The sequence below is a fragment of the Pleurodeles waltl genome, chromosome 8 (assembly GCF_031143425.1).
Source record: "Pleurodeles waltl isolate 20211129_DDA chromosome 8, aPleWal1.hap1.20221129, whole genome shotgun sequence".
NCBI lineage: Eukaryota > Metazoa > Chordata > Amphibia > Caudata > Salamandridae > Pleurodeles > Pleurodeles waltl.
In genome coordinates this window covers 985,048,254-985,076,113 of record NC_090447.1, presented here as the reverse complement: position 1 = coordinate 985,076,113, position 27,860 = coordinate 985,048,254, and the positions used below count along the sequence as shown (strand labels likewise).

At 41.5% G+C, this 27,860-nt stretch overlaps 1 protein-coding gene across 3 annotated transcripts in view; it reads left to right on the top strand.

The window, feature by feature from the left end:
- The window catches only part of SLAIN1 (SLAIN motif family member 1), a 160,650-nt gene that overhangs the window by 10,380 nt on the left and 122,410 nt on the right, over window positions 1-27,860 (top strand). For all 3 annotated transcript variants that reach the window (XM_069205224.1, XM_069205227.1, XM_069205225.1), the window contains exon 2: window positions 11,791-11,930. In XM_069205224.1, the coding sequence (XP_069061325.1) occupies window positions 11,791-11,930 (140 nt within the window). The remainder of the gene's footprint in view (window positions 1-11,790; window positions 11,931-27,860) is intronic.

The following is a 27,860-nucleotide window of genomic DNA, read 5'->3' as shown; positions in this document are numbered from 1 at the left end:
CATTATAGGCAAGCAGGGCACATGAGAGGGGCTTTAGGGGCAATAGGAAGAAAATTGATTGATGGGGGTACTAAGTGAGAGAAAATCCAATGTTTGGTAAAATAACCAACATATTTGAAGACTTTCACAACAGAGAGAGTGAGTGAGTGCATGTGCGTTTTTTTCTGTGTGCATGGGAAAATGCCTTGTGAAATCTTACAGACACCTCTCCATACCCGACTGAGAGCACCTCTACCCAACTTTTGAACAGAAAATACACTTATTGGGCAAATACTGGGGGCACCTGGGCCGCACTGAATCCAGGGGTGGGTCCCCAGGCATGCCCCGTCAGCATCGGGAATAAAATGAATCAAAATGCTCTGACCCGCTGGATTCATCCACCCAAGGGGAATTTGAAGGAAACTGGGAGAAGTGCTTTGAGCTCATTGTTTTAGTTTTATTCCTGGACTCAGCAGGCCCATTATAGAATGATTACAGAACCGATTGTAATGACCTTTGGCTGATTTTGCTCATAGTGTGCAGTAAAAGGCCCCAGGAGCATTTTCTTCAGGCTTCCTCGCTTCTAAAGATACTTTTTGTTGGGAGCTGGATTTTTCTGGTAGGCACCATTCACCAGACCTGCCCTCTGCTTGGATCCTGGTGCTCTTTTTCTGTTGGTGCGAGCATCCTGTGTAGCCCCTCCACAGTCAGCCAGCAAAACACCCTTGCTGCCACACTCCTTAAGCTCCAGAGCCTATTGGCTTCTTGAAAGGCATGTCCTCTGAGGGTCCAGGGGAACCCATCTAGGGTCCCTTAGCAGCTCTGATCTCAGTTTTTCCCCAAGGGGCATAGCACCTTTGTCCTAGAAGACACCCATCGTAATCCTTATGGTCAGCTGGAGTCGAAGTCCCAAATTCCATCCTTGTCATGCATCAGGTGGCTTCTCGTTCTAGCAGGGCATCCTTTTGCCATTGCCACTCCTTCCTATCTGTTGGCTAACCTGTGAGTTCATGCAATTGGAATGCATTTTGGAGTTAAGCTGCTTTAGAGTTTTTTTTATTTTTACTATTTTATGTATTTTGAATGAATTGTGTAGGAAGTCTGTCCAGTAGAGTGTATCAAACTATTCCTGAGGAGGCCATACATGCTCACTCAACTAAAAAAGTTAGAAAATCTAAGAAGAAATGTGTTTCGTAGCAACCAACACTTGGCGAAAAGTTGTAGGAGTCTGATGGGTGCCTTTTCCTTGGTCGGTTCTTTTTTGACACTGGAATACAGTTTTAGGGGCCTATGATAAATATGTTTTTGCTTGGGCAAACTTTCCCATAACAGAATAAGTCCTTTCCTTTTTTGAGGAAGTTTTTTTTATAATAAAGATTTAGTGGATACAGCAGATTCCACTGGCAGCATTAAAGCATGGGTGGAACTAATACAGACTTGCTGGTCTCTTGCTTTTCGCAACTATTTCCAACCAACCCACTTCATTTGCACACAGCCAAGTAGTTGGCTTGGGGCACCAAGGTGGATCATTCATTGCATCAGTTTCAGCACTGCATCTAAGTTATTATCCACAACACCTGCAAGGGAAAAATCTGCTGTGGCCGCAGTGGACTTCCACCCAGGTTTAGGGAGAACCACTTACATCTGAATGGTTTTGGGTAATTATGATCCCTTAAGTGGATATGATTGAGATGTAAACTGAGTCGTAGACAACTTATGCAGATAACTCCTCCTTCTAAACAAGGTGTCTGTGGTGGCATCTGCAAAAAGGGTGTGAATCGGGTGAGCTTCTGGCACCTCTGCTAGAGGACCACTGGTCTTAACCTGAATAGCTATACCAAACAATGTTTCCTTTGAGCTACATTACCCTTGGTCGTGAGTGCCTTCTTTGATCTATTGTTATTAGACACCAGACTGGAACTTTATTTTGCTGGGCTCATCCTGTCAATACAATGTCTGGTAGGGTGCAGATCAGACACCAGAGATACTCTGCTTACCCAGTAGCCTGCTCTGTATCTTGTTGTGGCGATGAAAACCTTCACCATAGCAACTAAAGTGGGGTTTGTGATTGGCCATGATGTTCTGCTAAGCTGGGTCACTCTAAAATGTTGGCTGGTTTTCCAGTGAGCCACTTCTGTCAGCAGACAAAAGCCTATGGATAATACTGTATTGGAATACCACTGCAGAACAGAGAGGTGGGGCCTGAGGGCTGCTAAATTCAGTGACAGACACAGAGACCAAGAAACGAGGCAAAGGGAGGGGGGGATATACTGGGTTGGAGACATACAAATAAAGACGAGCCAAGAGGTAGAGAAAAAATGGTGAACAAGAAGGGTAATAATGAACAAATAAAGGGTATAAGGAAGAGTATACTCGAGAAAAGGTGAAAGGAAAGAATGATGGTAGGAAGGATAAAAAAAAAGGATGTGTGACTGGATAACTGATTGTAGGAGGGATAAAAGAAAAGGATATGTGACTGGAAGGAAGGGGTACAGGATTGATGGGTAAAAACGGGAGGGTGAAAGAAACTCTTTGCGGAAGGGTTGGTATTCGCTCACCCACTGACGCTACAGGTATAGTTCAAAGAGGGGATTGTTTTATTTTTCTGGCTGCTCCACTGTTCCTACTGTCAGCCCTGCGGGGAGGCATCTGTAATTAATGTAATGGCAGAAACTGAATAAAACGCGTGCATTTATTTTTCAGTAATTAACAAGATTGCAGGAAAACTAGCCGCTAAACTATAAGACTCGAGGAGGCATACAACAGTATCCCTGTTAACTGTTATTATTTTATGTACTCCTGATTCCTTTCTCTTGTGCGAATAAGAAAGGCTCTTTCTTCTTCTCTGGGTGTTTACAACCCCTGCCCTAGATCTGGTACTCGTTGTACCACTGTGCTTTGCTAAGAAGTTAAAGCTTTTCTTAAATGCTATTAGGCTGTTTGCTGAACACAGAAGGTGCTCTGTAAATCTCAGACATGTGCGTGGACAACACGAAAGAAGATTGGATTCGGTGAAATAAATGCCATTGCAGTGTGTTCAGTTTGAACCCTAATATATAATCCCTTAAGAACAACTAATTGCACTATACTGTTACATAGCATTGAAAAACTATCGAATATTGTGGGAAGCTCTGTAAGTAATCATGGACACACGTGAAGAATCGCATACCACGCTAATAAGGCAATACCACGCACACATTTTTAAATCGGGCTTCATTACACACAGTAATTTGATGTTGCATTTTTGTTCAGTTATGTGGTGTCAAGTATGCCTGACATGGTGAAAAATAATCTGCACCTTCAAATTGGTTTAAACTCAAAACGTGTTATTACTATTGATCTGTGCGAGGGCTGCTATTTGGAAACCCATAATTGAGACGTTGACATCATTAACTTGAAATTTACATTTTGAAATTGTTGGGTAAAATTCCATTTGCACTACTTCGTTTTGATTTACTTGCATATTTATAGAAAGGTGGTATATTCGGTTATTTAGGCCCAAAGAACACATACTCTCTGATAATGTAGATTTAAATAGCATTTCGACATAACTTTTTTTGGTGAAATTCTCACAATATACTGATTTTCTGCCAACGGACATGGGACTTGCGGACCCTATGTATCAAGGGTTTTACCCATTCTGTCTATGGTGAAATGTGTTGATACATATGGGCCTTGATCCCCCCAATGATGGCGTCTGAACTTGCCTTGAAATAGGACCACTAGTAAACGAGTGGCGAGCTATTAGCTATGACAACATTTGGCTTTAAAGTATTGTTTAAAAAAAGTAAAAGATGAAAAAATCAAAATATTGGAGAAAAATCAAGCGCATATCTTATGGTATCTCAAAATGGGACATTGAGTTCAATGTTTTCAATCTTTATAAATGGCATGGCTTGTGTTTTTTCTTTTCTTTTTTTAAATCTCGCAGAGAGCTCCAAACAGAATCTTAAAATAATACGAAAGTGTCAGAATTTAAAGGGAAATGTTTGACAAGGCCTAATTCATTTTCCACAGGATTCACACATTTGGCCCTCTGCACTATTCCTGGAACAGAATTATAGGGCTCAGGAGAAATTTCATGCTAAATACACCTTCTGCCTTAGACACCAGCTTAGTGAGTGTAGTGGATAGCACTTCCTGGAGTGTCATAAAAGCATTTGTGTACCAAAGCTTGTGCTTTCATGCATTATGTGGAAAGCAGGCAAAACAAAACCACCGTTATAGCCTGCTTTTAAGTCTTAACCCAGCAATCCTATCCCTGTTGCTGTGTTTTTGCAGGTAAGCTGGAAGGGGAAGGGAGCAGCACAGCATAAGGGGGGTAGGGGAGGTGAGGTCTAGAAAAACCAGGCACGCTCCTGGAGTGCTGAAAGAACAAGAAAAATGTGTTTCCTAAATGTGAGCAATGGAAGGATACCAGCCAGCCAGTCAAAAGGATCGTAAATAGTCTGTGCTCCAGGGGAGGGACAAAATAGAAGATGAAGGCAAGGCATGTAATAAGAAGCAAGCAAAAAAGAGTAAGCCAATAAATGGTAAGCGATGTGTGAGTTGTAAGCCCACTTACTGTAAGTTCACAAGGTCTTTTGGTGTCTGGTAAACTTTATCTAAAAAAAAAAGGTGAACACAAAGCACTGGTGAGCAGAAACTTCATTCCTTTGTTTTTTTAATGTCACTTGAGGCATTTCCCATGTAGGCCAAAAATTGTGCAACGTAAAAAGAGAAAGAGGGCAAGGTAAATGTTTGCCCACCCACCCCTATTCAGCCATTGGTTGTAGTTAATGTCAGTCACATATTAATCAGACTGCATTCATCAGCCTTTGACTGTGCGATCTGTCATTTGTGACAGAGCTTAAGTTTCCAAAATTCTCGGTTGGTAGATGTTACTTCCTTTTGGCAGCTCAAGTGCCAGCAGGCAGAATTTGTGGCTAAAAGTAAAAACAAGCCCAACGTTTCTCTTCAAAACTGTGGCCCAAGTAGACTGTGAAATCCATACATCAGATCATTAAAAAAAAAAAAAAAAAAACAGAAGATGAGGAGCACGGAAGAGTATTGGGAAGAGCACCACTTGCAACAAGTGTATGGCAAAATATCTAAACCACCTGATGTTTTGTAAGTGGCTCTCATCCAAGTACAAACTAGGCATCAGCACACTTGGCTTCTTAGATCAGATGTTATTCAACATGCTATGGCTATAGGAAGACAAGAAGATGGTATTGGTCCTCTTATGCCCTCTCCGTCACCCCTGGTGTCACTGGATGCTGCTCCTAGTGCTTCATTTTTAATTCTCTATTAAAAACTGTTGGTCTCCTGCCCTGCTTTCAGAGCATATCTGCACCATTTGCTTCAGTTTTCAAAAAGCAAGGCATATGGGCAAACTGATGATACTCCTTTGCCCACACTGACTCAGGTATTGAACGTAAATAGAAAAAAAAACTGGGAGGTCAGCCAAAGTATGCACTTTCTTATTTACAATCATTATGCACTATTCACAGGAGGCCTGCCAGATTGTCTACTTCCTGATACTGTGTAGAACTACATAGTGAAAAACTGCATGATATGTTCTTTTGCCCTAGTACCTCAGTGTTCTAGGAGCAGATCTAGCAAGCAGGATAATCTAGTGTCAGGAGGTGTTTCTCTAAATCAGCCCAAGCCTGGATACTACATGATTTCTTCATTCTCTTCAAAACCCTTCTAGCATGTAGCATTCAGATATATGTCCATTAGTACATGCTTTGAATAAAATGAAGGTCAAAGCGTACAACTGCACAGATAATGTGCAGTGTATTTTTCTCCATCGACATCTCATTGAAATCCAAAATATTGTTTCAAAACACTGTTATTTATCCATAACTGGACGAACAGTAATGAACTTTAACTGACTTCCGATAACAATGAAATTTTTATTATTGGAAGAAAACCTGACTTATGGAATTCTGCATTTTGACCCATCACAATGGATTTCCCCCCTTCAACGCAAAAAGTCAGTCAAGAGCCTCGGACCACTGATTGACACAAAGTTGTCTAGGAGACCCAAATTAGGGGCTATTGTTTAATCTTGCTTCATACAACTTCGCATAATCAGAAAGATCAGCAAACTTCTCTCCTTTGAGGCTCTTACGCAGGTTATCATTGCATTGGTCATCTCTAGATTAGACTATGCTAACTCCCTCTTCTTGGGCCTTCCCAACGGCCTGAATCGCAGACTTCAACTAGTACAAAATCAGGCAGCCAAGCTTTTGTACCAACAACCCACATCACCCCCCTGTTGAGAGAACTGCACAGCACTTGCTGCCAGTAGAACAATGTTCTATTTTTAAGGTTTGCTGCATTATTTTTAAATCTTTACAGAGTTGTGGTCCGGCTTTCACCTCTGTTCGTATTAAAAAATGCACTTTCATCCGTAATTTGAGTTCTTCGCATCTGAATCTCCTCACTATTCCCTCATTAAAAAAAGACACTTGGAGGCTCCAGATTCTCTTTACTTCCCCCCCGCACTTGGGACGCCCTCCCATTTGATATCAGGTCTGTCTTCTGCTATTCTAAATTAAGTAAACTCTTGAAGACTTTGCTCTTCAGATTAGTTTATGTCTGAATATTATGGAGTGTTCAATGTTGTAATATGTCTGTTACTTCAACGCCATGAAACCGTCTGGTGTATGTGGACTCTACAAATTTAAGTAACATAACATAAGATACTCATAAATGGCTGATCTGGACCTTAATGCATACTAAACAATGGAGTATGTTATGCAAAGTAGCTCCTATACTTCTTAACTCGTCCAAACTGACCACCCCTCTATAAAAGCATTATCAGTATTCCTCTTTGGCATGAGATGAAGCCTAAAATAGGAAAATATTCTGTATTCTCCATTTTCCTTTAGATTTCCCCTACATACAACTTTTAGATGTTTGTTGTGGATGAAGTATTGTGTACAACAGCAATACAGACAGTGGGCTGTTGGTTAGCCCATTGCTTAAACTTGGTTTGCCTTTTTGTTCATAATATCTGCTTAAGATTAATTCAGCTGTTAGCCTTCCTCTTCCCGTGTTTGCCTCTTCCCTATTTCATAGGTTACCTAACATCCATTTGATTGGATAACTTGTGTCCTTCCACTGTTGCACACCAAGGAACTAATTTTTAGCATCTGTTTACAGACAGCCTCAGCTGTCTACAGATGATAACAAGTTTCCTACAGTATAGCATTTAATTGTGGAAAGATACACACTATTCCCTTGCCATTAGATCAGCAGTGAGACGGCTTGGTAATTTCCACCCCACCACAATTGGTTCTACTGGGGTGCAAGCCAGATACAGTGGCATGTTAATGCTTATTTTCATTTTCTTTCTGCACTCAAATTTACCCATTTGTTTGTTACCCCTCCCACATACACACACACTCAGTGTTGCTTCACTCCCAAGCTTGTCCATTGCTTCTCCCACCCCTCTCCACTCAGCTTCCTCTGTTTTTTAACCCCCTCTCACACAGCTCCACTGTTAATACCACACACCTTCATGTCCCTGTTACTCCAGCCGGTCTGTGGCTTTTACTTGCAGTGCCTAACCAGTCAACTGTTGTGCCTCTCACGGTTGTGTTGTTTTATGTTTTTTTAATTTATTTTGTCATTTGTGGAGGACTCGGTGGCTGTAATTTGCTGGCAGGCTCCTACTTTGTGAATAAGGTGCTTTTGCACTTTTTTATATTTTCATAATATACTGCTCCAAGATGGATGTCTGCCATCTTGGAATTGTAAATCAAAAAGAAAATAAATCACCTTCGCATCAGATGCTGGTAACTATCAGCAATAACCATTTTCTGAAGTGTAAATGAACTTGTGCTTCCTTCCATGAGGCATTTGAACAGAACATCTAGAGCTATCAAGAACTAGAATTAACAGTCTAGGTTACGAATAACATTGCATGCATGCATTCCTCAACATAAACCTTAGTCTGCTGAAACAAATTACAAAAATAATAACAATAAAATATTAAAGAGGTACAGCTATCATCTTGGTGGTGCACTGTGATGCTGGAGTGGGTTGAGACAGCGTGTTGCCCTTTGCCTTTCAGGCCTTATGAAAGTAACTGGACTAGGGGGACAGCATAGTAGATTCTGAGAGGAAACATTCACAGTAGATTATCACTGAAAGAGTGTGTGTAAGGTTAGGGGCATGGTACAGTCCGAAATGGAATGGCAGTAGTGGGTTATGAGGGATAGGGGGTGTTAAAGTGTTAAATACCTGTCAATGGATGCCCCTGCAGTCCATGTTTGAGCTTCCTCTTAAATTGTGCTTATCAAGTAATTGGTCCCACTGCGTCTCTCAAGCAAAAAATACACTAAATCAGCAAATCATTTGGATTTGAGAATTGATGTGACTTTTCTTGTTCGGATGGGAAATGTATTCCGTATGACAGAACAGACATACATGCATACACTGAGGGACCACAGCAGTAGATTACCTGTTATCCTGCCATTTATTTTGACCTAGTACATATGATAGTCCTGCATTTTTGCTGAGGCATAAGCCTTGTAAGAGACCAGGAGACCCAGGGCATTGCTCTAAGGTCTAGAGGGTTGTAACAAGCATGAGGGACCAGGAGACGCAGGGCATGGCTCTAAGGTCTAGAGAGTTGCATCAAGCACGAGGGACCAGGAGACGCAGGGCATGGCTCTAAGGTCTAGAGAGTTGAATCAAGCACGAGGGACCAGGAGACCCAGGGCATTGCTCTAAGGTCTAGAGGGTTGTAACAAGCACGAGGGACCAGGAGACGCAGGGCATGGCTCTAAGGTCTAGAGAGTTGCATCAAGCACGAGGGACCAGGAGACGCAGGGCATGGCTCTAAGGTCTAGAGAGTTGCATCAAGCACGAGGGACCAGGAGACGCGGGGCATGGCTCTAAGGTCTAGAGAGTTGCATCAAGCACGAGGGACCAGGAGACGCAGGGCATGGCTCTAAGGTCTAGAGAGTTGCATCAAGCACGAGGGACCAGGAGACGCAGGGCATGGCTCTAAGGTCTAGAGAGTTGCATCAGGCACGAGGGACCAGGAGACGCAGGGCATTGCTCTAAGGTCTAGAGGGTTGTAACAAGCATGAGGGACCAGGAGACGCAGGGCATGGCTCTGAGGTCTGCATCAAGCACACTCGATATGTATCTATGTCCTGGGATGTACACATTAAGTGGTTGTGGCAGAGTACCATTGTCTGATTAATGATACTAACCAGACCTTTTTTCCTGTGTTGGTGTGAGTGTTGTCAATAACGAAAAGTACACTGTTCCTAACTCTAGGGTGAACAGTTAAAGTTTAAGAGCTAAAACCCTCACACACCCGAAAGGGTGTCATGCTTCATCATTGGGAAGCTCCTCGTCAGACCGGCTGGTCAATGTCTGACGGGCTCCCCTTTCGGGGGCTCTTTGCCGGAGATCTTTTTGATATGGGTTGGCTGCCGTTGAATTATGAAGGTCAGACACTCTGAATGGCAGGAGAGTGATAAAATTAAGATTGATTAGAAACCCCTGAACATGTTTTAATTTAATATCTATCCAGAGGGGTTACGATCAAGATTAAAAACATAATTAAGTGGGAAATGAGAATGATGCTCAACCACTTTAGAAAGCCTGGAGTACTGGGAAATTGTCACCTGCCCCCTAGGGTCTGGTCAACATGTTTCGCGTAATATTGCTCGTGAAAGATCCTCTAACGCTTCATCAGGACCTATAACAAACTAGACTTCTCCTGGCTGTATACACAAGAAAACACTATCTAATTACATGTATGAGAGGTAAATAGCAGTCACTTACAGCATTTACGTAAACTGTCTCGTCAATAGTCTGAAACAAAAAAAGGTCGCCCCGCCCTCTGCGTTTGGGGGTCCCCTTAGGGAGTAGCACGATCCAGCCTATAGCTTTTTTCTAAAGGCGTCCTCAATTCGAGACACCTACCCACGGTCGTGCTCGCCCTGTAGACGTGTGAGTGTTGTGCCTACTGTGTGTCTATGTGCATGCCCTATGTATGCTATATGTGTACAGACTTGTAGCAGCAACTTTCTATTTTTCATATTTGAAAATGTTGTGCTTGTTGCGTATTTATAGAACATGACGTTCACCTCCCGGGGAGTCTTTTGGAACCACCAAGAAGCTAGAAAAGAGTAGTTTTTTTCTCACCCTCAACACTGAACTGAGCGCCTAAACTTAGACATGAATGGATTTGCTGCAGGGTGTGCAAAAAGTAAAGAAAAGTGAACCAGTCTACACAATTTTGTCTAAAAGTATGCAGCACATGGCAGCATGCATAGAAAACATAATGAATGGGAAAAGAAATGAAAAGTAAAAACACGGTAGTGGTGCATATTCTAAACTTTGTGTATGCATAATGTATGTTTTTGTACATTACACTACTTCAGGATTACAAAGAGTGATTTTTTATTAATTAAGCTACATGATTACCAATCACTGCTGTATTTAGTGCTTGTATTGCACATAATTAATGCCTAAATATGTGTTTCCTATTTCTCCTTTTCATTTTTTCTTTCTACCTCGCTTTTCCATTCACTATCTTCTTGCTTTGTCTAACCTGCTTAGTAAGGCTAAGCTTTATAGACTTCTAAGCAGATAGATTCCCTTAACATTTTAATCTTCTTGTTTATCTGAACCATGTCCATGTACTAACATTCACCGATCTGCCTAGCAGATAACTTTCATCTGTCACTTAATTTCTAAGCGATTGGTTCATATAATCTTATTCGTGTGATAACAGTGCCCTTATTACCTTCGGTGCATCAATTTCATGAGGAAATGGCATGTCTTTATTCAAATGTTAATTTCTCTGCCCTCTAGAGTTTGGGTGTGGATTTATATATTTTCTTACCTCAATTTTTTATTAAATCATTACGTTATACGCTGCCTCAACATAATGAATGGGAAAAGAAATGAAAAGTATAAACACGGTAGTGGTGCATATTCTAAACTTTGTGTATGCATAATGTATTTTTTTGTACATTACACTACTTCAGGATTACAAAGAGTGATTTTTTATTAATTAAGCTACATGATTACTAATCACTGCTGTATTTAGTGCTTGTATTGCACATAATTAATGCCTAAATATGTGTATTAGCAAAAAATTAACTTTTTCGTGTGTCAGTGTGCAATTTCTGTAGATTAGGATTTTTCTCTTCAACTTGGTGAATGAAGACCTTGGTTTACTCTGTCACTCTGCCCTCCCTAACTGTGAATGAGAAGTTCCTTTTGTGACCCATTGTTTCTTAAAATAGTAAAATGCCCCCACCTCTTTCTTCTGTAGTCATGCTAGTCATCGCTAGTGATTTGACGCACAGTCATATACAGTAATTACAGACTATTTTGAGGAAGGTCTTGGGTCCATCCTATTAATTTGAGCTTTTTGGTCTTAGATCGATTTCATGTAGTAATCTTTTGCTCATTTGCTGCAATCCAAAGTCACAGGGTCTGTAGCCTTAAAAATGCTTGCTGTGTACGATGGACAAGACAAAAGGACCTTTACAAAAATGTCAATGAATGCAGTGATTGCTGTTACTTGCATCTTAATTTTCCCAGGTCAATTTGTTTATTTTGATAGCCTGATTCAGTCAAATGCAGCTACAATATAATATTCAACATTTTGCAGCAAGCAACTGAGATGAAGCTAAATGAAATAGTTACAGATTTGTAAATGAACAGAGATCACTGTATCAATAGAAGTGCAGAAAATAATAGGTATAAAATGAAAAGATGGGGGTTTTAACATCATTTATATTTGACAAATATGCTTGCTAACATAGACCTCACTTTCTTTAGGTTGTATTCATCACCATCTATGAAACTAAGACCTTCAGCGACTCACATGAGCCCTTTGCAGTGGTGTCGACAAGTACTGGATCATCCAAGTCCAGAGATTGAGGCTGCAAAACGATCGCTTTGCTTTAGACTAGAACAAGGTAATGGCAGTACTTACTGATGGAAATTAATGTTTCTTATTTCCAGACAAATGAAAGTCTACCATTGTGCATGTGTTCTCCCAGTTGTTCTCGCCTTTCTTTTCTTAGTGAGATGAAGTATGAATCTATTTACATATGACATTGACAGAAGTGATGTTTTCCACTGATAACTCCAATGGATAACTATATTGTGTGTTTTGGATCACCAATATCACAACCTTCCCTTCTGTTAGGGGCTGTGGAAAATATTCCATGTGTTTGAATTATTTCATAAATAATGTTTCACACATAGTTTTTCTCTTAACCTCCCAATCACATTGCAGGCTTTTTTTATAAGGCATAAGCATGTCTTCGTCAAAAAGGATAAAAAAAAGTATCATCAAACAGCAACTTTAATGTGCACTCAAAACAATTGAAAGTGAAATGTGAATTTGACATAACCTTCACAAGATGTGCTCGGAACAGGGCTATTTTGATATCAATAAAATCAGTTTACAAGTACTTAATTGAACTCTTTCGTTGAAGGTAAACAATCCAAACAGTCCCTGTATTTGCTGAAATAGGAAGCATTGCCGCATATGTTGTAAGGATTTCACACCTGCTGGGCATTAATCTTTAACCTTATTGGGGTGTTCCCAAATCCTGTGACCTAGGTGCTCAGGATGACCTTAAGCAGAAGTGGCAAATTAAAGTTGTTTTTTGGGGGCTTTTAAATAGAATTCATCATTCATCCTGTTTAACAGTAATTTCAATATTTTGTATTTGTATGTTGCCAACATGTTTGACCCTTCAGTATACTTTTGTGGGCATCTTTCTTCACTTGCTTTTTTTCTCCTTCTTCTTTCTTTTTATTTACCTATGCACATCTTGCCTGTTCCTTCTTTCTCAATCTTTCAGTAACTATCTTGCGTGGTCTCTCCGCCGCCCCTATTCCTCTATTTCTCATTCTTTCTTTTTCCTATTTCTCCTTTTCATTTTTTCTTTCTACCTCGCTTTTCCATTCACTATCTTCTTGCTTTGTCTAACCTGCTTAGTAAGGCTAAGCTTTATAGACTTCTAAGTAAATAGATTCCCTTAACATTTTAATATTCTTGTTTATCTGAACCATGTCCATGTACTAACATTCACCGATCTGCCTAGCAGATAACTTTCATATGTCACTTAATTTCTAAGCGATTGGTTCATATAATCTTATTCGTGTGATAACAGTGCCCTTATTACCTTCGGTGCATCAATTTCATGAGTATATGGCATGTCTTTATTCAAATGTTAATTTCTCTGCCCTCTAGAGTTTGGGTGTGGATTTATATATTTTCTAACCTCTGCGATTTATTGCTCCATTTTTTATTAAATCGTTACGTTATACGCTGCCTCTACAACTAGTGATGTAAAGTTTTATCACACTTCTTTAAACTCTCAGCCCTGGCCTTTCAATATAATTCCTATTCATCCAGTTCACTGCCCACGGTTTAACAAGTTGGAGTGATGGTGCGTTCCCTGGAAAGCAGACTGTTATCTTAAGAGGTTGCTGACCCAATAAAGGCCTAGGACAAAAAGTAGAATGCCGTCTTCCATGGGAACCTCCATGCTTTTGTCACTCCGCAGTATTTACGACTTGACCTGCCGTCGAAATTGTTTGTTTAGCCCAAATCTCATGTTAGCTAGCCCTGCTTGACTTCCTGAAGACCCTTTTATCATTATTTCTACTTGAGAAGGTGGCTCTAAATAACCCCCTTTCTTTGAAACCATTCTCATATTACACTTCATTTCAAGCTCTTTTTTTAAGTCTGCCGTTTGGTTTAAATAACTACTACGTAGATTTTCAGGATCGATAGAAGATATCAGATTCACGAATAAGGAGTATATCTGTTTTATCATAACACATCTGTTGCAGATTGGCTCCAAGCGACAATGCACAAGTTTAGGGTTAGCGTTAGGGGAAATGTACATCTGGACCTTCTTTCCCAGATTTTTCAACTTGGAAAACATTTTTCTGGATCGAAAAATCCTTTGTCCTACACCTCAATTGGTATATGAGTGATCCCCTTTAGGGATGCATGTGAACACCTACGAAGTTGCAATTCTTTTGGACGTTTGGGGATGTTTTCAAATTTGCTGCTGCCATCACCATAGAAATAACCTTTTTACTTGTGTCAAAGGCAAGAGTTAAGTTACACTTCCCCATAGTAGGACAGTGGGACCTGGAGGGCATGGTTAATACCGTCATAATTGCTAGGGCTGCAGTGGAATGGATTTCTCCACAGGGGCAAAAATTCCCTCCGGAAAAATGAAAGTTAGCAAGTGCACTTTAGCGTGAGGAACGATTTACATATGCCAGTTTTTCTGAGCCACATTGTCTCTAAAACTAGTTATGTAAAGTTTTATCACACTTTTTAAAACTCTGAGCCCTGGTCTTTCAGTATAATCCCTGAAGATCCAGTTCAGTTCCAAAACAGTTGCAGGGTGTCAGGAGTCCTGCAGAAACTGAATATTTTGTGAATTAACAAATAGAAATGTATTGTAAACACTGGTGTGAGTGTAAGTGACTACGTTTCCGACTACATTTGTGAATCTGGGAGTCAAAGCATAGTAAGTAGTGTGTTACAATGCTTCATCCCAAGCGCTAGGCACCTGTGGCCTATTTACGTACTGTATTTAGCTGATGTAGGAGCATTGCTTACTGGGATTTTAGTGGCTTGTGCTGCTTGTACCCAGTTGCTATGCTCGCCATTTTGTGTATCACTAGCTCTCGTGCTTCACCAATTTTCTTTTGTGTGAATCTAATTTATATGTGCAAAACTTAAAAAATGTTCCTTTTGATGTCTACCATCGCTCTTTTCTTCAGTCTCCTCACTGGAATTGTATCATTCATGTTAATTTATGTAAGTTGTTCTTCACTTCCACCCAAAGGGTTTATACCCCCTGGGAGTCATGTCATTTGATTATGCAAATCCTTCAAATGGCCCAGTGGTTGCAGACTAGTTGTATGCCAATCACTGTTTCGTTTGTTAAATAAATAAAAGTAGGTGCAGAACCCCAAAGTTTTCATGGGAGCTTACTACCATTGCTGCTGAATGCTAGAGTTGCTGAATACCAGTGCTGCCTTTTTTTATACCACCTCATGACTTTGCTTCCACCACCCCAAGCTGCCGTCTATTTATCTCAGGTTCTTATTTTATCCTTGCCTTCTCTGTGTATTTTATCCTTTTCTTTCCCCTTTTGTCCCTGTTCTCACTTTTGTTCTAGTTCAAAGAGTAATCATGAAAAAATAAATCCTTCTCTCAAAAAATAAGTGCCGGTTCCAACCAACTGAACAAATGAAACACCAAAACCACAGTCCATTTACTATGATCGGTTTATATTGGGGATGTTTTTTGTTTTTTTAAGTTCACTTGTATGTGGTACCCCCTTGCAAATGTTTGAAAATATATACAATTGTAGATGATTTTTACTACAAAATGCAAAGCTTATTTAAATGGACTCTGGCGTTGAACTTGTGTGTTTTTAGCAAGCTTAGGTTTTCTCACACTGTAGGGAATAGCTTGCAGAGTAGTGGAGCAATGTAACTTTGGTGTCCAGGTGTCAAGAGCGGGCATGGACACCTGTCACATGTTTTTTATTGTTCAGACTCTTCTCAAATTGCATCACCAATGAACATATAAAAATTACGATTTGACTAGATGTCTGGAATGTGTTTTACCCTAAGTCTCCCCTTCATAGGCATTTTATTACTTTGAAAAAAACACAATTGGCCTGGAGAATGTTAATTGTATACCATCTGGCTTCTACGTATTTGTGCGGGAAAAACAAGCAGCTGTTTTTATTCAGGTACGGGTGAGACAAATTGCTTTGGCGACCTGTGAGAGCTTCTGCAGCGGCAAAAGATCCTACAGAAGCAACGTAGTGACAGCCATCAGTTACTAGGCACCAAAATATTACGTTGATTTGCCAAGACTCATTTTCCTTGCTCATCAGTGTTGTATGGCTTCACATAAGGCTTTTGAAACCCAGTTTTGCTTGGCTGGGCCCCTAATACTCAGAGGAATGACAACTGGCATTAGAGGATTTGAGTATTGGTTTCCATGATGTTCTTGGGCAGAATTACTTGTTTACTTCTAAGAGGCTCTCAAAGGCAAGGTGAGAAGATCCGGAACTGTTTGAAAGCACAATTGTTTGGGCTAATAGTGAATATTTCAAATATAGTTATTAATTAATCCAGATTTCAACATAGATTGTAGCCAACACGCAGCACAGCTTTTAGAAAGGTTTTATCAGTCCTGCAGATATCTAATTGATGTTCTGAAAGAAGATGTTTTACCTTTCTATACATCTACTTCACATCGGATTAAAATAGTGACATCGCTATGGGGACCTGGTGGGGCTAGTGCCCCACCACCGGTGGCAGCCACATCCAGCAAAAACACACACACCCTCAGCCTATGGGCAGAGATCTTTGGTTTAAATTTCTTGTTTTACTTTACTCTTCCATCCTATAAGAGTATTTGCTTTTTCCAGGATAGTGTTTTTCTTTATTTATTTTTTTGCTACATATTGCTTGTGCATAGTGTAAAAATACTTGCTCCAGTGTAGCTGCCTGAGTTTGCGTTGTTGTTGGGCCATGACTGAGACTTGTGGAGTTCAGGCTGTACACAGTGCAAATTTCTCACAGTGCCTGTCAGTGGGTCATAAAGGGGTTCAGAAACCATGATAATTCGATCCGTGGCTGCTTTGCAGAGCACGCAATACAATGGTTAAGGGTGCTAATTGTGATTATTTGCAAATATGTGTGAAGGAGGTACACAACTGTCAACATACTGATAGGGCAAACATTGCTGAAGAGGAAAGAGTGGAGGTGGGAAACATGCTGATTAAGGGGTTCATTACGAGTGTGGCGTTCTATAGACATATACTTTTAGAACCCTGGCCATCAGACCGCAAGGGAAATGCCAGCACCGCAAGCAATGCTGCCCTGGGGATTACAAGCCCGTTATCTGCCAGCCTTTTCATGGCGGTAGCACCATGCAGGGGGCCACAGGGGGCCCCTGCTCTGGCCGGCACCCTTGCAATGTTCACTGTTTGCACTGCAGACATTAAACATTGCTAGGGTGCTGGTGCACCCTGCTTGCTGCAGCATTGCCGCCAGCTCAATTACGAGCCAGTGACAGTTCTGTAACCAGTTTCCCGCTAGGCTGGTGGGTGGAAAGCAGGAAACTCTCAGTGGGGCCGGCGGGAAGGTAGCCTGTGTGGTGGCAACTTCCCCATCTGAAGTTTGGCAGGGTAAAAATCGTCCACCAAACTCATAATGGTCCCCTAAGTGTTTCAGAAAGATGTGAGGAGAAAGAGTGTAAATATCTAATGGAGACTGAGGAAGAGAATGGGAGTGATTGAGACACTCCAAAGGCCTTGCCCCTTCCTCAGACCATAGTAATGTGTAATATACAGTCAATATAAATATAAAGCACATATGTGTACAGTCTTCATAGCCACCTTTGTAGATGATCCCACCAGTTTTATCTGTGGCCCCTTGTGTACCCCTCCTTTAAAAAGTATAAAGTCTCCACTGAAAAGAAATCTTGTGTTTTCGGAAGAGCCTTATAATTTTTTTTAAATTACTCCTTCAGCAGAGATGCTACCAAACTAAAATGTAACCATAGTCTTAGAATTCTACTTTGCTGCTTTACTATCTTATTGTCTTTGTCAGCTGGTTGCTGCTAAAAACATAACATTTCTTTACTCTGTTATTGCAACATATGCTGGTATCAACTTAACTCATCCTTGGATTTCCAATGAATAACAATGTTGATATGCGATTAGCCACTATGCAGGGAGCTCCTCGCTCTAGACAAAGTCCTTTGTTCTCCAGACTGGCAGGGTCAGCGATGGAAATCACTTTCCTCAGCATGTCTTTGAAGTATCCCTTTTTCCCAGAAGTCAGTGGGACTTAATATTTGAGAGAGGAAGATGAGAAATTATGTGCAAAAGACCCGTGTGCTGTGAATGGGATAGGGTGCAGATACCCAGATCCTGTTAGTCTCAACCAGTTCCAGAATATATTGCCTCATTCCTGGTATTGTTTACATACATGCGAAGGAGCATTTAGAATATATTTCATTGAAAGATCGTGTTAACCGGCTTGCTTGAAAAATTACATAGTACGCTTAAATAATTATCATGGCTCAGGCCCAGCTACCTCCCTATGGACTCCATAACTCGGGTATGTTTTAAACACATTGAATGATTCATATATCAACTTCAGGCGTTGGGTTGAACGGAAATCAATACAAACAACATTGCTAAATTTAAAAACTGCCCTAAAATCTCTTTCGTTGTTTTGTTGTTCACCTTTATATTGGCACCTTGATGGGTTAATGAGAAACGAAAACAACTTTATTTGAAAGGAAGTTCCCTGAGCCTGTACTTTGAAGTGTGGGTGTGACCACTGTTAAGGGAAGGTTATAAATGATTTAATCTTGAAAACGGAAAAATGAAAGTGAATCTCAGAGGGCGATCAATTGTGTTTTAATGTAAGTTTACCGAAATTTCCCTCCAGAATGTTGGGTGCCTTTTTTGCAAATATCACAGTCCAACAGATACGAGGCCAGATGAGGTGCACCCTCAACTGTAACATGCAGACAAAACAACACATGGACTTCCAAGAAGAAGCAATCACCAAACTAAATGATCCCAAAACGAGGCAGAGCCCATCTTTATGAATGAAGCTGCTTGTGGTATGCTTTCCGCTTACGACATCTAGAATATGCTCTACCAAGACTTCTATGAATTGAAACTAAAGAAAAAGATAATTGTAATATGATATGGAAAGAAGGGGTCCCTTTGACATTATTAAATAAACGTTGTCCCAGTGGAGGTAGGTGACTTATAGTAGGCTGGATTAGTGCATAACTGGGTTTGTAAGGCCAATTGTCAACCAAACATCCTTTGTCTTTTATCCCTGTCCTGTTTTTCTTTACTAAAAAAGGTGTTGCGGTCAACACACAGTCTGGTATGTCTGGGATCACAATAACAGTGACTCTTTATGGCTGGCATTAGTTCAGTGAGGAAAGGGTTTTTTTATTAAATTAACTTGCAGTAGGTAAAAGTATTTCTTCAGTCACAGAGGTTTTAGAAGACAATAAGTTATAAATTGGCTAAGTCAGCTGTCAAGAACTTAGATGATGCACCATTAGGACTAATCAAAAACTGTTAAACAACTGTGAAGTGGTTCAGTGAGTATACTATAAGTATGAACTGAGATAAGGGGTAAAAAAAAGCTGGTGCTGATAGTTTAAAATATAAATCCTGCATATCAGCCTAACATCTCTTGACTAGTGAAGCCTGGAAAAAAGCCAAGAAACTATTGCAGCGGTTTTTGCATTGCAAATTAGCTTCACGCCATGAAGCCCTCCAACACTGAGGTTCTTTTTGTGAAAAGTTGTAATCCTTCATACTGGCATTCGCGATCGCAATGCGCTTGCAATTCTGCCCGCTGTCCCTTAAAGGGCCAGTATTATTATTTCAACAAATGGTGGTTCTTTGTGACTGCGACATCGGGGAATGCATGCCATGGTTTGAGGCAAGTGTCTGCATCTCCCAATGTCTGCAGGTGGCTGACGCAGAATGCAAGCTGTCAACGTTTGAAAATATATACTCTGAGAGTAGTTATCACTTGCCCTCGCCTGGTGCAAACCATTCCATTCCATTGTCTAAACTTTTCCAAGTTTAACAAAAGTGGTTGCAAAGACATTGTGGATTGTAGTAGAGGGAGGCATAACTTTTGGGCAGTGCCACCCCGTTACCCTTGTGACACAATTGTCACTTTTGTGCATTGACTGTGACTTTACATTCACAGGTGAGTTGAACTGGTCTTGCGATTGCAAGACTTTTGTGATTTGACACCCTTTGTCTTGTTGGCCCATCACTCCTCTTTTTTCCACTTCCACTTATTTATGACACATTGAGTGAGCATCTCAAATGTGCTTATTGACATAAGGAAGTCAAAGCCTTGGGGTTAGTAAGCAAATGGCTGTACCTTGTCAACCACTGTCTTAAAAATTACATCTAAGTTTATATAGAAAGTAGTAATGAGAGCCAATATGTTTGGCCTCTCTTATCAGGTTGCTGCTACAATATTATAAGGCCTACTCTTAGTCCCATATTGACCAGTCTTTGTAATCTAAACTGCAAGGGGTGACTATGCCTGATCCACTGAACTTGCATTTCACCAAATTAAAACAATTTGGAGCGGAAAGACATGCACATCGGTGCATGGTGCAAATTTATGTTTTTTTCCAGTTTAGGTATGAAAGTATAAAGTCTCCTCCCAACAGGAAACTTTTATAGATATTAACTACAATAACAACTCAATGCTCCATTAAAGTCTATGTTTTCCCAATGGATTTTACTGGGTCAACTCTAGTGATCGACGACCTATTACATGTTTCAAACTGTGAGAACTGCGTGCAACTGTGGCACTGAATTACATGTTGGGTGCAGTTTCAGAGCAGAGCTCTGGGCACCGGCACTTATTATTTTACAAGTAAAGCACTGGTGCAGTGTCTTTGTTTGAACTGCGGAATACGATTGGCTGAGTGCCCCAGTGCAGACCGGCACAATGTGGCTCATATCAGAATAACTAAATGCACAGATCCGTGTACCATCTGACTGTGTGTGCATGCACAGGGGAGACTGGATTGGTGACAGATACTGCAGGGTTTCAAATTACAGCTCCTTCTTTCACTGGAAGTAGACCAGGACTATTGTTACGAAGGGGATCCCACAGGCAGGTGCAGATTGTGACTGCCCCTAAATGCAGGAGGAAATATGTTTTTTACATAAGATCTGTACACTGGAAACTAGGAACCTGGTGCATAGAAAGATGAAGATGAACCGTTGGGGGTGTGGGTGCTCCTACTGAAATGATGATTGTAAACCCCCTTTTTGGTCTGCCAGATCTTGGCTTTGCATAGAGACAAGATAAGAGAGCGCTTCACCCAAAGGCAGCGTGTGCCCTCCCCAGCACATACAGACGCAATCTACATTTCAATTATGTATTCCTTGGGTGGTGTTCCTATCATTACTGATTGAGTGAATTTAAAGCAAGGTTCGTTATAATGGAAAGCCTGGAGGGAAAGGCACTGGGATAGTATAGACAATGGTTTGGGAGACCTATGTAAATAATAATCAGGTTTTGTGAAGTTTAACAAGTGTATGCAACCACAAACATTATATTTGAAAACAAAAGTCTCAAGTACATGAAATTAATTAATAAGACGGGTTGCTAATGTGGAAATGTCATTCTTCCATCTTTAAAATCCACAGTTTTTATCCCCCAGGAATAGTCAATTTGTTAGAATTAAAATACCAGCGTTCTCCATATGCACAATCTCCACATCAGTTTGCTTGTAGTATGTTTAGGACACAACATTTGTAATCTACTTGCCAGCCGTTTACATCACTTTGCCAGCAAATCACAATCATGCTGAAATATTTCCAGCATGTGTATACATAAATTTCCAGCCTGGTGAATTGAATTATGCAGTCCTTTTTTAGTTTGAAGTCTACCAGACAGTGCAGCTGTCTGGTTTACTAAAGACCTCTTGGGAACATTCGGAAAGCTTCCCTGGGAATGCATTCCACTTATTCCTCATCAATGGCTTTCTAGTTTGCAAATCACATTTGCGCGCTTTCTATTTGCTGTTTTTATTTATTTTAGGCTGTCCAGCTTGAGTTAGTCCATCCTGTGGAGCATTGTCTGTTTAGGAGGGCTCCTTGTATCCTTCCACAAAAGCTTCCACGAGTGCTTAATTTCTGTAAACTGGCCTTTATTTTTTGTATTTTGTCACATTTGCTGTGCATTCAGAAACAGAGGTCAAATGTCAGACTGTCTTCCCGAGGGAGTTTGCTGTTTACTTCTCTTTCTCTGACTTCAATGTGAGAAGATTTATGAGGCAATCCTAGTGGGTACCTATGTGAGATGAAAAGCTATAAGAGGTTATTTGTTGTAGCACTCAACAAAATGTAAATGCCTGTAAATTAACTGTGCAAATATTTCAGACTATATCGGAATTAGGGAAGCACAAATGAAACACACTTTTAAATGATTCTGAAGCTTGCTGGAAGCATATACGTTAATACAATTAAAACAAATCAGTAAACTTGGTTATGAGTAAAACTGTACGCCTGTACAAATGTATTGGCTATTTCAATTAAAAATGTTTTGTCTGTAATGACAATGTGCTATCACACAATGCATATTCCACTCTATGCAACTCCACTCTACAACACTCCTTGCCAGTCCGTTCTATAACACAAGACTCCACTAGACACTGAAATTTAACTCTCTTCTCTGCTACACCACTCCACACCACCTAACACTCCATGCCACTCTACACCACTCTACTTTATGCCACTCTACTTTATGCCATTCTACTTCATTCAGCTCCACTCTGTGACACTGTAGGCCACTCCACTCTAGACCCTCTACTCTACGATCCCCCCACGTCTCTGACCCTCAAATTTCACACTTTAATTCACTCTGTCCCACTCTACGGCTCTCCACTCGACTCTAACCCTGTAATCCACGTTGTGCTTTGCCAGTTTACTCCCCTCCTCTCTGTGTCACTTCACTATGTGCCACTCTACTCTATGCCACTCTACTCAATGCAGCTCTGTGCCACTCTACTCCACTCTGCACCACTCTACACCATTCTACTCCATTCTTGACACTCCAGTCCACCCCACTCTGGACCCTCTATTACCATCCTCACCAGCACTCTGACACTCCAGTCTACGAACTCCAGTTCACTCTATACCACTCCACTCCACAGATCTCCACTCTGACACTTTGCTCCACTACTGAACACTTGCTCCACTACTGAACATGTTGCTCCACTCTACAGGACTTTACTCCACTCTGTGCTTTCCCAGTCTATGTTCCTCCACTCTGCGTCACTGCACACTATGGCACTCTATGCCGCTCTACTTTATGCCACTCTACCTAACTCTACAACACTTTGCTCTAATCCACGACACTGTGTTCTAATCCCCACCACTCCACTCCACTCTACTCTGCTGTAATCCACGATACTCCGCACTGTCTCTCTACTCCCCTCTACACCACTCCACTTGTCACTGTTCTCTACACTACAGACCTTTAGCCGTGCTCAACAGCAGCCACGCAGTTGTACAACATGGCTAAAATACATTTACAAATCCAATAGCTCCTGCAAAGACGAGACATATTGGCTTTTTAAATGCTTGTGTTTGAAATAAAGAAGCCACTGCTCATGCAGGTTCAATACCGATTTGCATATGGCCTTGTCCAAACTGGGGTGGCGTGATAGGGTGAATGTTTGCATTGTTCAACGTTCCATTTCCGTCCATCAAGTGTTCTTTTTGCCACTGTTCGATATTTTGGCAAAAAAATATTCTCTGATAAAGCTATGAATGCTTAGCAGGATTAGCAATAAACTTTTATCACACTCTCCCAAAAAAGGGTCCCATACAGACATCTTTTGTTACACTCTATAACAAATCTTTTCCTCACATATTTGGTGCGCTTTGAGCAGGTGAGTTTTGGGTTCGATGGTGGCTAGCAAGGGGGTAGTTACTTCTAAATGGTAGCTTGGCCCACTGTGCCAGAGCAGGCAGTGAAGACAACTCACTTTTGGTAATGAAAGAGGGGAAACATTTTGGACTGATAGTGATAATATCAAGTAATCACCCCGCTGATGATCGTGTTCTTCAGAATATTCTGTGATACAGAAGGATGAAAAGTAGGACTCGATTTCAGTTTCTTCAAGTTGCAGTTCCCTGGTTGACAAGCTACATGAATTAATTTAAGCATATAAATTACAGATATAAATTGCCTGTTATTGGGTGCGGTTCACCGGCCTGACGAAACTTCTGCTGCTGTGGTTTATTAACAAAGGGGTGGCAATTTATTTTTAAGTAATATTCGGACTCCTGCTGGCGATTTACCAAGTGGGAGTATTACCTGGATCTGACGATGGGTACAGCTGTAATTACTACCCGTATGTCACGTTTACTGTGCAAACCTGCTGGTACACGGATAATAAGCCTTGTGCTTAGGTCATGCAATCATCAGTCTCGTCTTTATTTATGATTCCGACTTTTGTAAATCCCGTACTTTCCTCGGCCTGTCTCTCTGTATCACCCTGTACTAAACCTGACCAAGTTCCATATGGCAACAGGTCACTTGAACGTATGATGCTGTGTTAAATATGTTGTGTTATTGTGAAGTACAGACTGTGTTAAGGCAAGACATTTAGGGGCTCATTCCGACCCCGGCGGTCAAGGACCGCCGGGGCCGGGGATGGGGATGCGGGAGCACCGCCAACAGGCTGGCGGTGCCCCGCAGGGCATTCTGACCTCGGCGGTTTGGCCGCGGTCAGACCAGGAAAACCGGCGGTCTCCCGACGGTTTTCCGCTGCCCTGGGAATCCCCCATGGCGGCGCAGCTTGCTGCGCCGCCATGGGGGATTCCGACCCCCTCACCGCCATCCTGTTCCTGGCGGTTCCGACCGCCAGGAACAGGATGGCGGTGAGGGGTGTCGTGGGGCCCCTGGGGGCCCCTGCAGTGCCCATGCCACCGGCATGGGCACTGCAGGGGCCCCCGTAGGAGGGCCCCACTTTGAATTCCAGTGTCTGCTCAGCAGACACTGGAATTCGCGACGGGTGCAACTGCACCCGTCGCACCTTCCCACTCCGCCGGCTCCATTCGGAGCCGGCTTCCTCGTGGGAAGGAGTTTCCCGCTGGGCTGGCGGGCAGCCTGCTGGCGGTCGCCCGCCAGCCCAGCGGGAAAGCCAGAATGGCCTCCGCGGTCTTTCGACCGCGGAGCGGCCATATGGCGGTTCCCTCCAGGCGGGCGGCTGCTGCCGCCCGCCGGGGTCTGAATGACCCCCTTAGCCCTTAAGGTTTCAGTTGTATGGTGTTTGCACTGTTCATGGCGATCATATTGTGGTCTATACTTACTTTAAGGGACTCTGAGGAAGCCTTTTTCAGCCACTAGCTTCTTTTGCTCTGGAACCAGTGCTTAATTTGTGCTGCCTGTTTCCGGTGCGGAGCACTGGCACTTATTTTTGAGGGCCGGGGCTTAATCTTCTGCCTCAAGCATTTACTGCGAGCAAAAGACACAAATGGGAAAGATGGATAAACAATAAAACGAAAAAGCTTTACAATGGTAGAGAGCAGAAAGCTGCAAGAGTGAGCTGAAAGAGCAGGGAGTAGCTTTAAATGGATTGTAGAGGCCCGAGATGGCTTCAGGATTAAGCTGTCTCAGTATTCCGTGTTCCCACATTTAATTGCAGCAGCTGCGTGTTTAATAGGAGGGCTGTGGGCACTAACACGTTTTTATTTACAAATTAAGCACTGTCTGGAACCTCCATCCATTGGCTTGAGGTAGTGTTGATCAAATCTTGGATAATCCCACAGGAGTATTTTAGTTCAATCATGTTTTTTTTCTATTGACTTTTTGGATGTGTTCTTCCTCTGCCTACGAAATTCATGATGGTCTTTTTTACATCTGAAATCAGCCAGTGAGCAGTCCGGTAACATTGGGGAGTGAGTACTGACGGAAGCAAAAAAAATTAATCTTTTGTTGTTCCACCTCATCTATTTTACCAATGCTGTGCCTGAGATTTTATACAATAGGCTTGGTTTATAAGACATGCGCACGCCCAACCCACACGCCAGGCAAAATGTCAATGCTGTTGGTTTTGCCAGTGCTTGTTAGAGTTTAGAATGACTGAGGAAATTTGCCTACTTATATTTGTTTTTTGAATGGTACAAGTATTGCTTCTTACTAGCCACCTCATGAGCTCACAAAGGGTAAATGCATAGATGGTTCTTGGGTTTCATTGGGTACCACAGGTCCAGGAGCAGATCTGTTCTTCCTTGCTCCAAATAAAGTGAATGTCTTTTTTTTACCTTTGTAAAGATGACATTTTTCCAAATCTGCATACCCTAGCATACTAGCAACCTTTCAATGCTCGATTAGACATGTCAAAACCCCTTTCTGGTGACAGACTAGGCATCCACCTATTTTTGCTATGCCAGGTCAACTGCTGTGCTTGTACTCTTAGAGCCATTGTGTGCAGGTTGGGCCCTTCTGCCAAAAGGTATAGAACTACATGTCACAATTTATCACATAGTAGTATGTTGGTCTTCTAAGGATTGATTTGAGGCAACGTCTGTGTCTAGATGAGCTGTATCACGAGTCCATATTTTGAAGGCGGACTTCTAACAATTAACATACAAAAACGCTTACCTCAGATGTTGCATCATTCCTTCCATGTAAAAACACAGGGCTGATTTTCATAAACTGCCTGGGTGGTGCCAGTTTCAACCACACTATGCATTGTAATGATGTGGTATTTTGTTTGGTTTCTTTATTGACTGTCATTTTCTTGCAAGAATAATCAATAGTTTTTTTTAACACAGAACAGTAATGATCACACTTCAAACTAAAATGAGGCAAAAAAAGAAAATATCTATTAGAATACTGGAATGTTGAGAGTTCCATTGAAGATCTAAGAGAGACTCTGAGTCAAAAATGGCTGGTGTAGACCTTCTGCTCCATCATTCCAATGGTTGTTTTTCTGTTTTTCCCCGTTTTGTTTAGAACATTCTATCTTCTGCGGGTGGAATGTTCCTATAGCCTTGTAGCCCTTCTGCCTCAGGCTATATCAGTTGTTAAAGGCCATGATCCTCATTATAGACCCGCGCCTGTGGGTCAGGCCTTTGCTACTGGGTTATAATTTCTATATTGTATGTTAAGACATTAGGGTGTTGGGGGCTTCGTTGAAAACAATGGAGTAGCAGAGGGCCAATACCCACTGCAATAAACCTTCTGTACCAACATTCTAGTGTTTGCCTTTCATCATGTCATTTAATTTAGAAAATTCTACCTTTAGTCCGTGGAATGCTATAATATAATTACTGCCCTTTGGCTTCGGCCTTCAGTTGTTAAAGGTCCCCTTTCTCATTGTATCCCCTGGGGCTGATAACTCAGAAGGGGGCCTTTATCGACTGGCATTGTCTTTCGTAGCGGGATATAATACTATATTGAAATTTGCATCCTTTCCTTATATCTTTTTAAAATATTCCTTTCTAATTGCTGATGATGGCTGTATTTTTGTTGTGCTGTTTTGTGTCAAACCAATTCTGGACATTACGTTACCAATGGATTTTGAAGTCGGGGTTTAGCAGAGAATCCCCTGTGGCGTTGATCTTCGCAGATGTGCTTCAGCAGTCAGGCACATCTCTTGATCATCTTTGTCTTGTTTCTGTCTGTCCTGGGGGAGCTGTACAAGGCTCCATTTCACATTCATCTTCTGTTCTTAATGCTTGACTGGCTCTCCCGGTTTTGATCATATGAATTACTTGGAAGCAGCAGCCCATGAATCAGAAGACTTTTATATGAAATCTCGCTGTCCGCCTCATTTACTACTTGACAGTATATTTAAACCTGGCCCTGCAGATGCATTGGTGGACTGTGAAAATACTACTATTTCTTTCAAGTAATGGTTACTTAAATCATTCATGTAATTGTAATTTGAGTGAAATCTACGATCAGATTTATGGATTTTCAGCTTTACTGGGTACCTGAATATTTAGATGTCATTTGAAACTAGAAGGCATATCACAGAAATAAAATATGTTGTGCAGACCGCACATTAGCATTGAGTAAGTTTATGTCGCACCAACTGACAAAATATTCCTAGGAATGTGAAATTGTTTAAGATCTCAGCAAAATAACGATAGCTCAACGTGGTAATTCTTGTTTTATTAGCTTTGTGAAAGGTCCATCATCAGTCTTGTAAAGACTGATTTGCTGTGTTCCTAAATAGTGAGCAGGCCTCAGGCAGGGAGGAAGGAACTAGGGAATTTCCAAAGGACCAGAAGCATAGG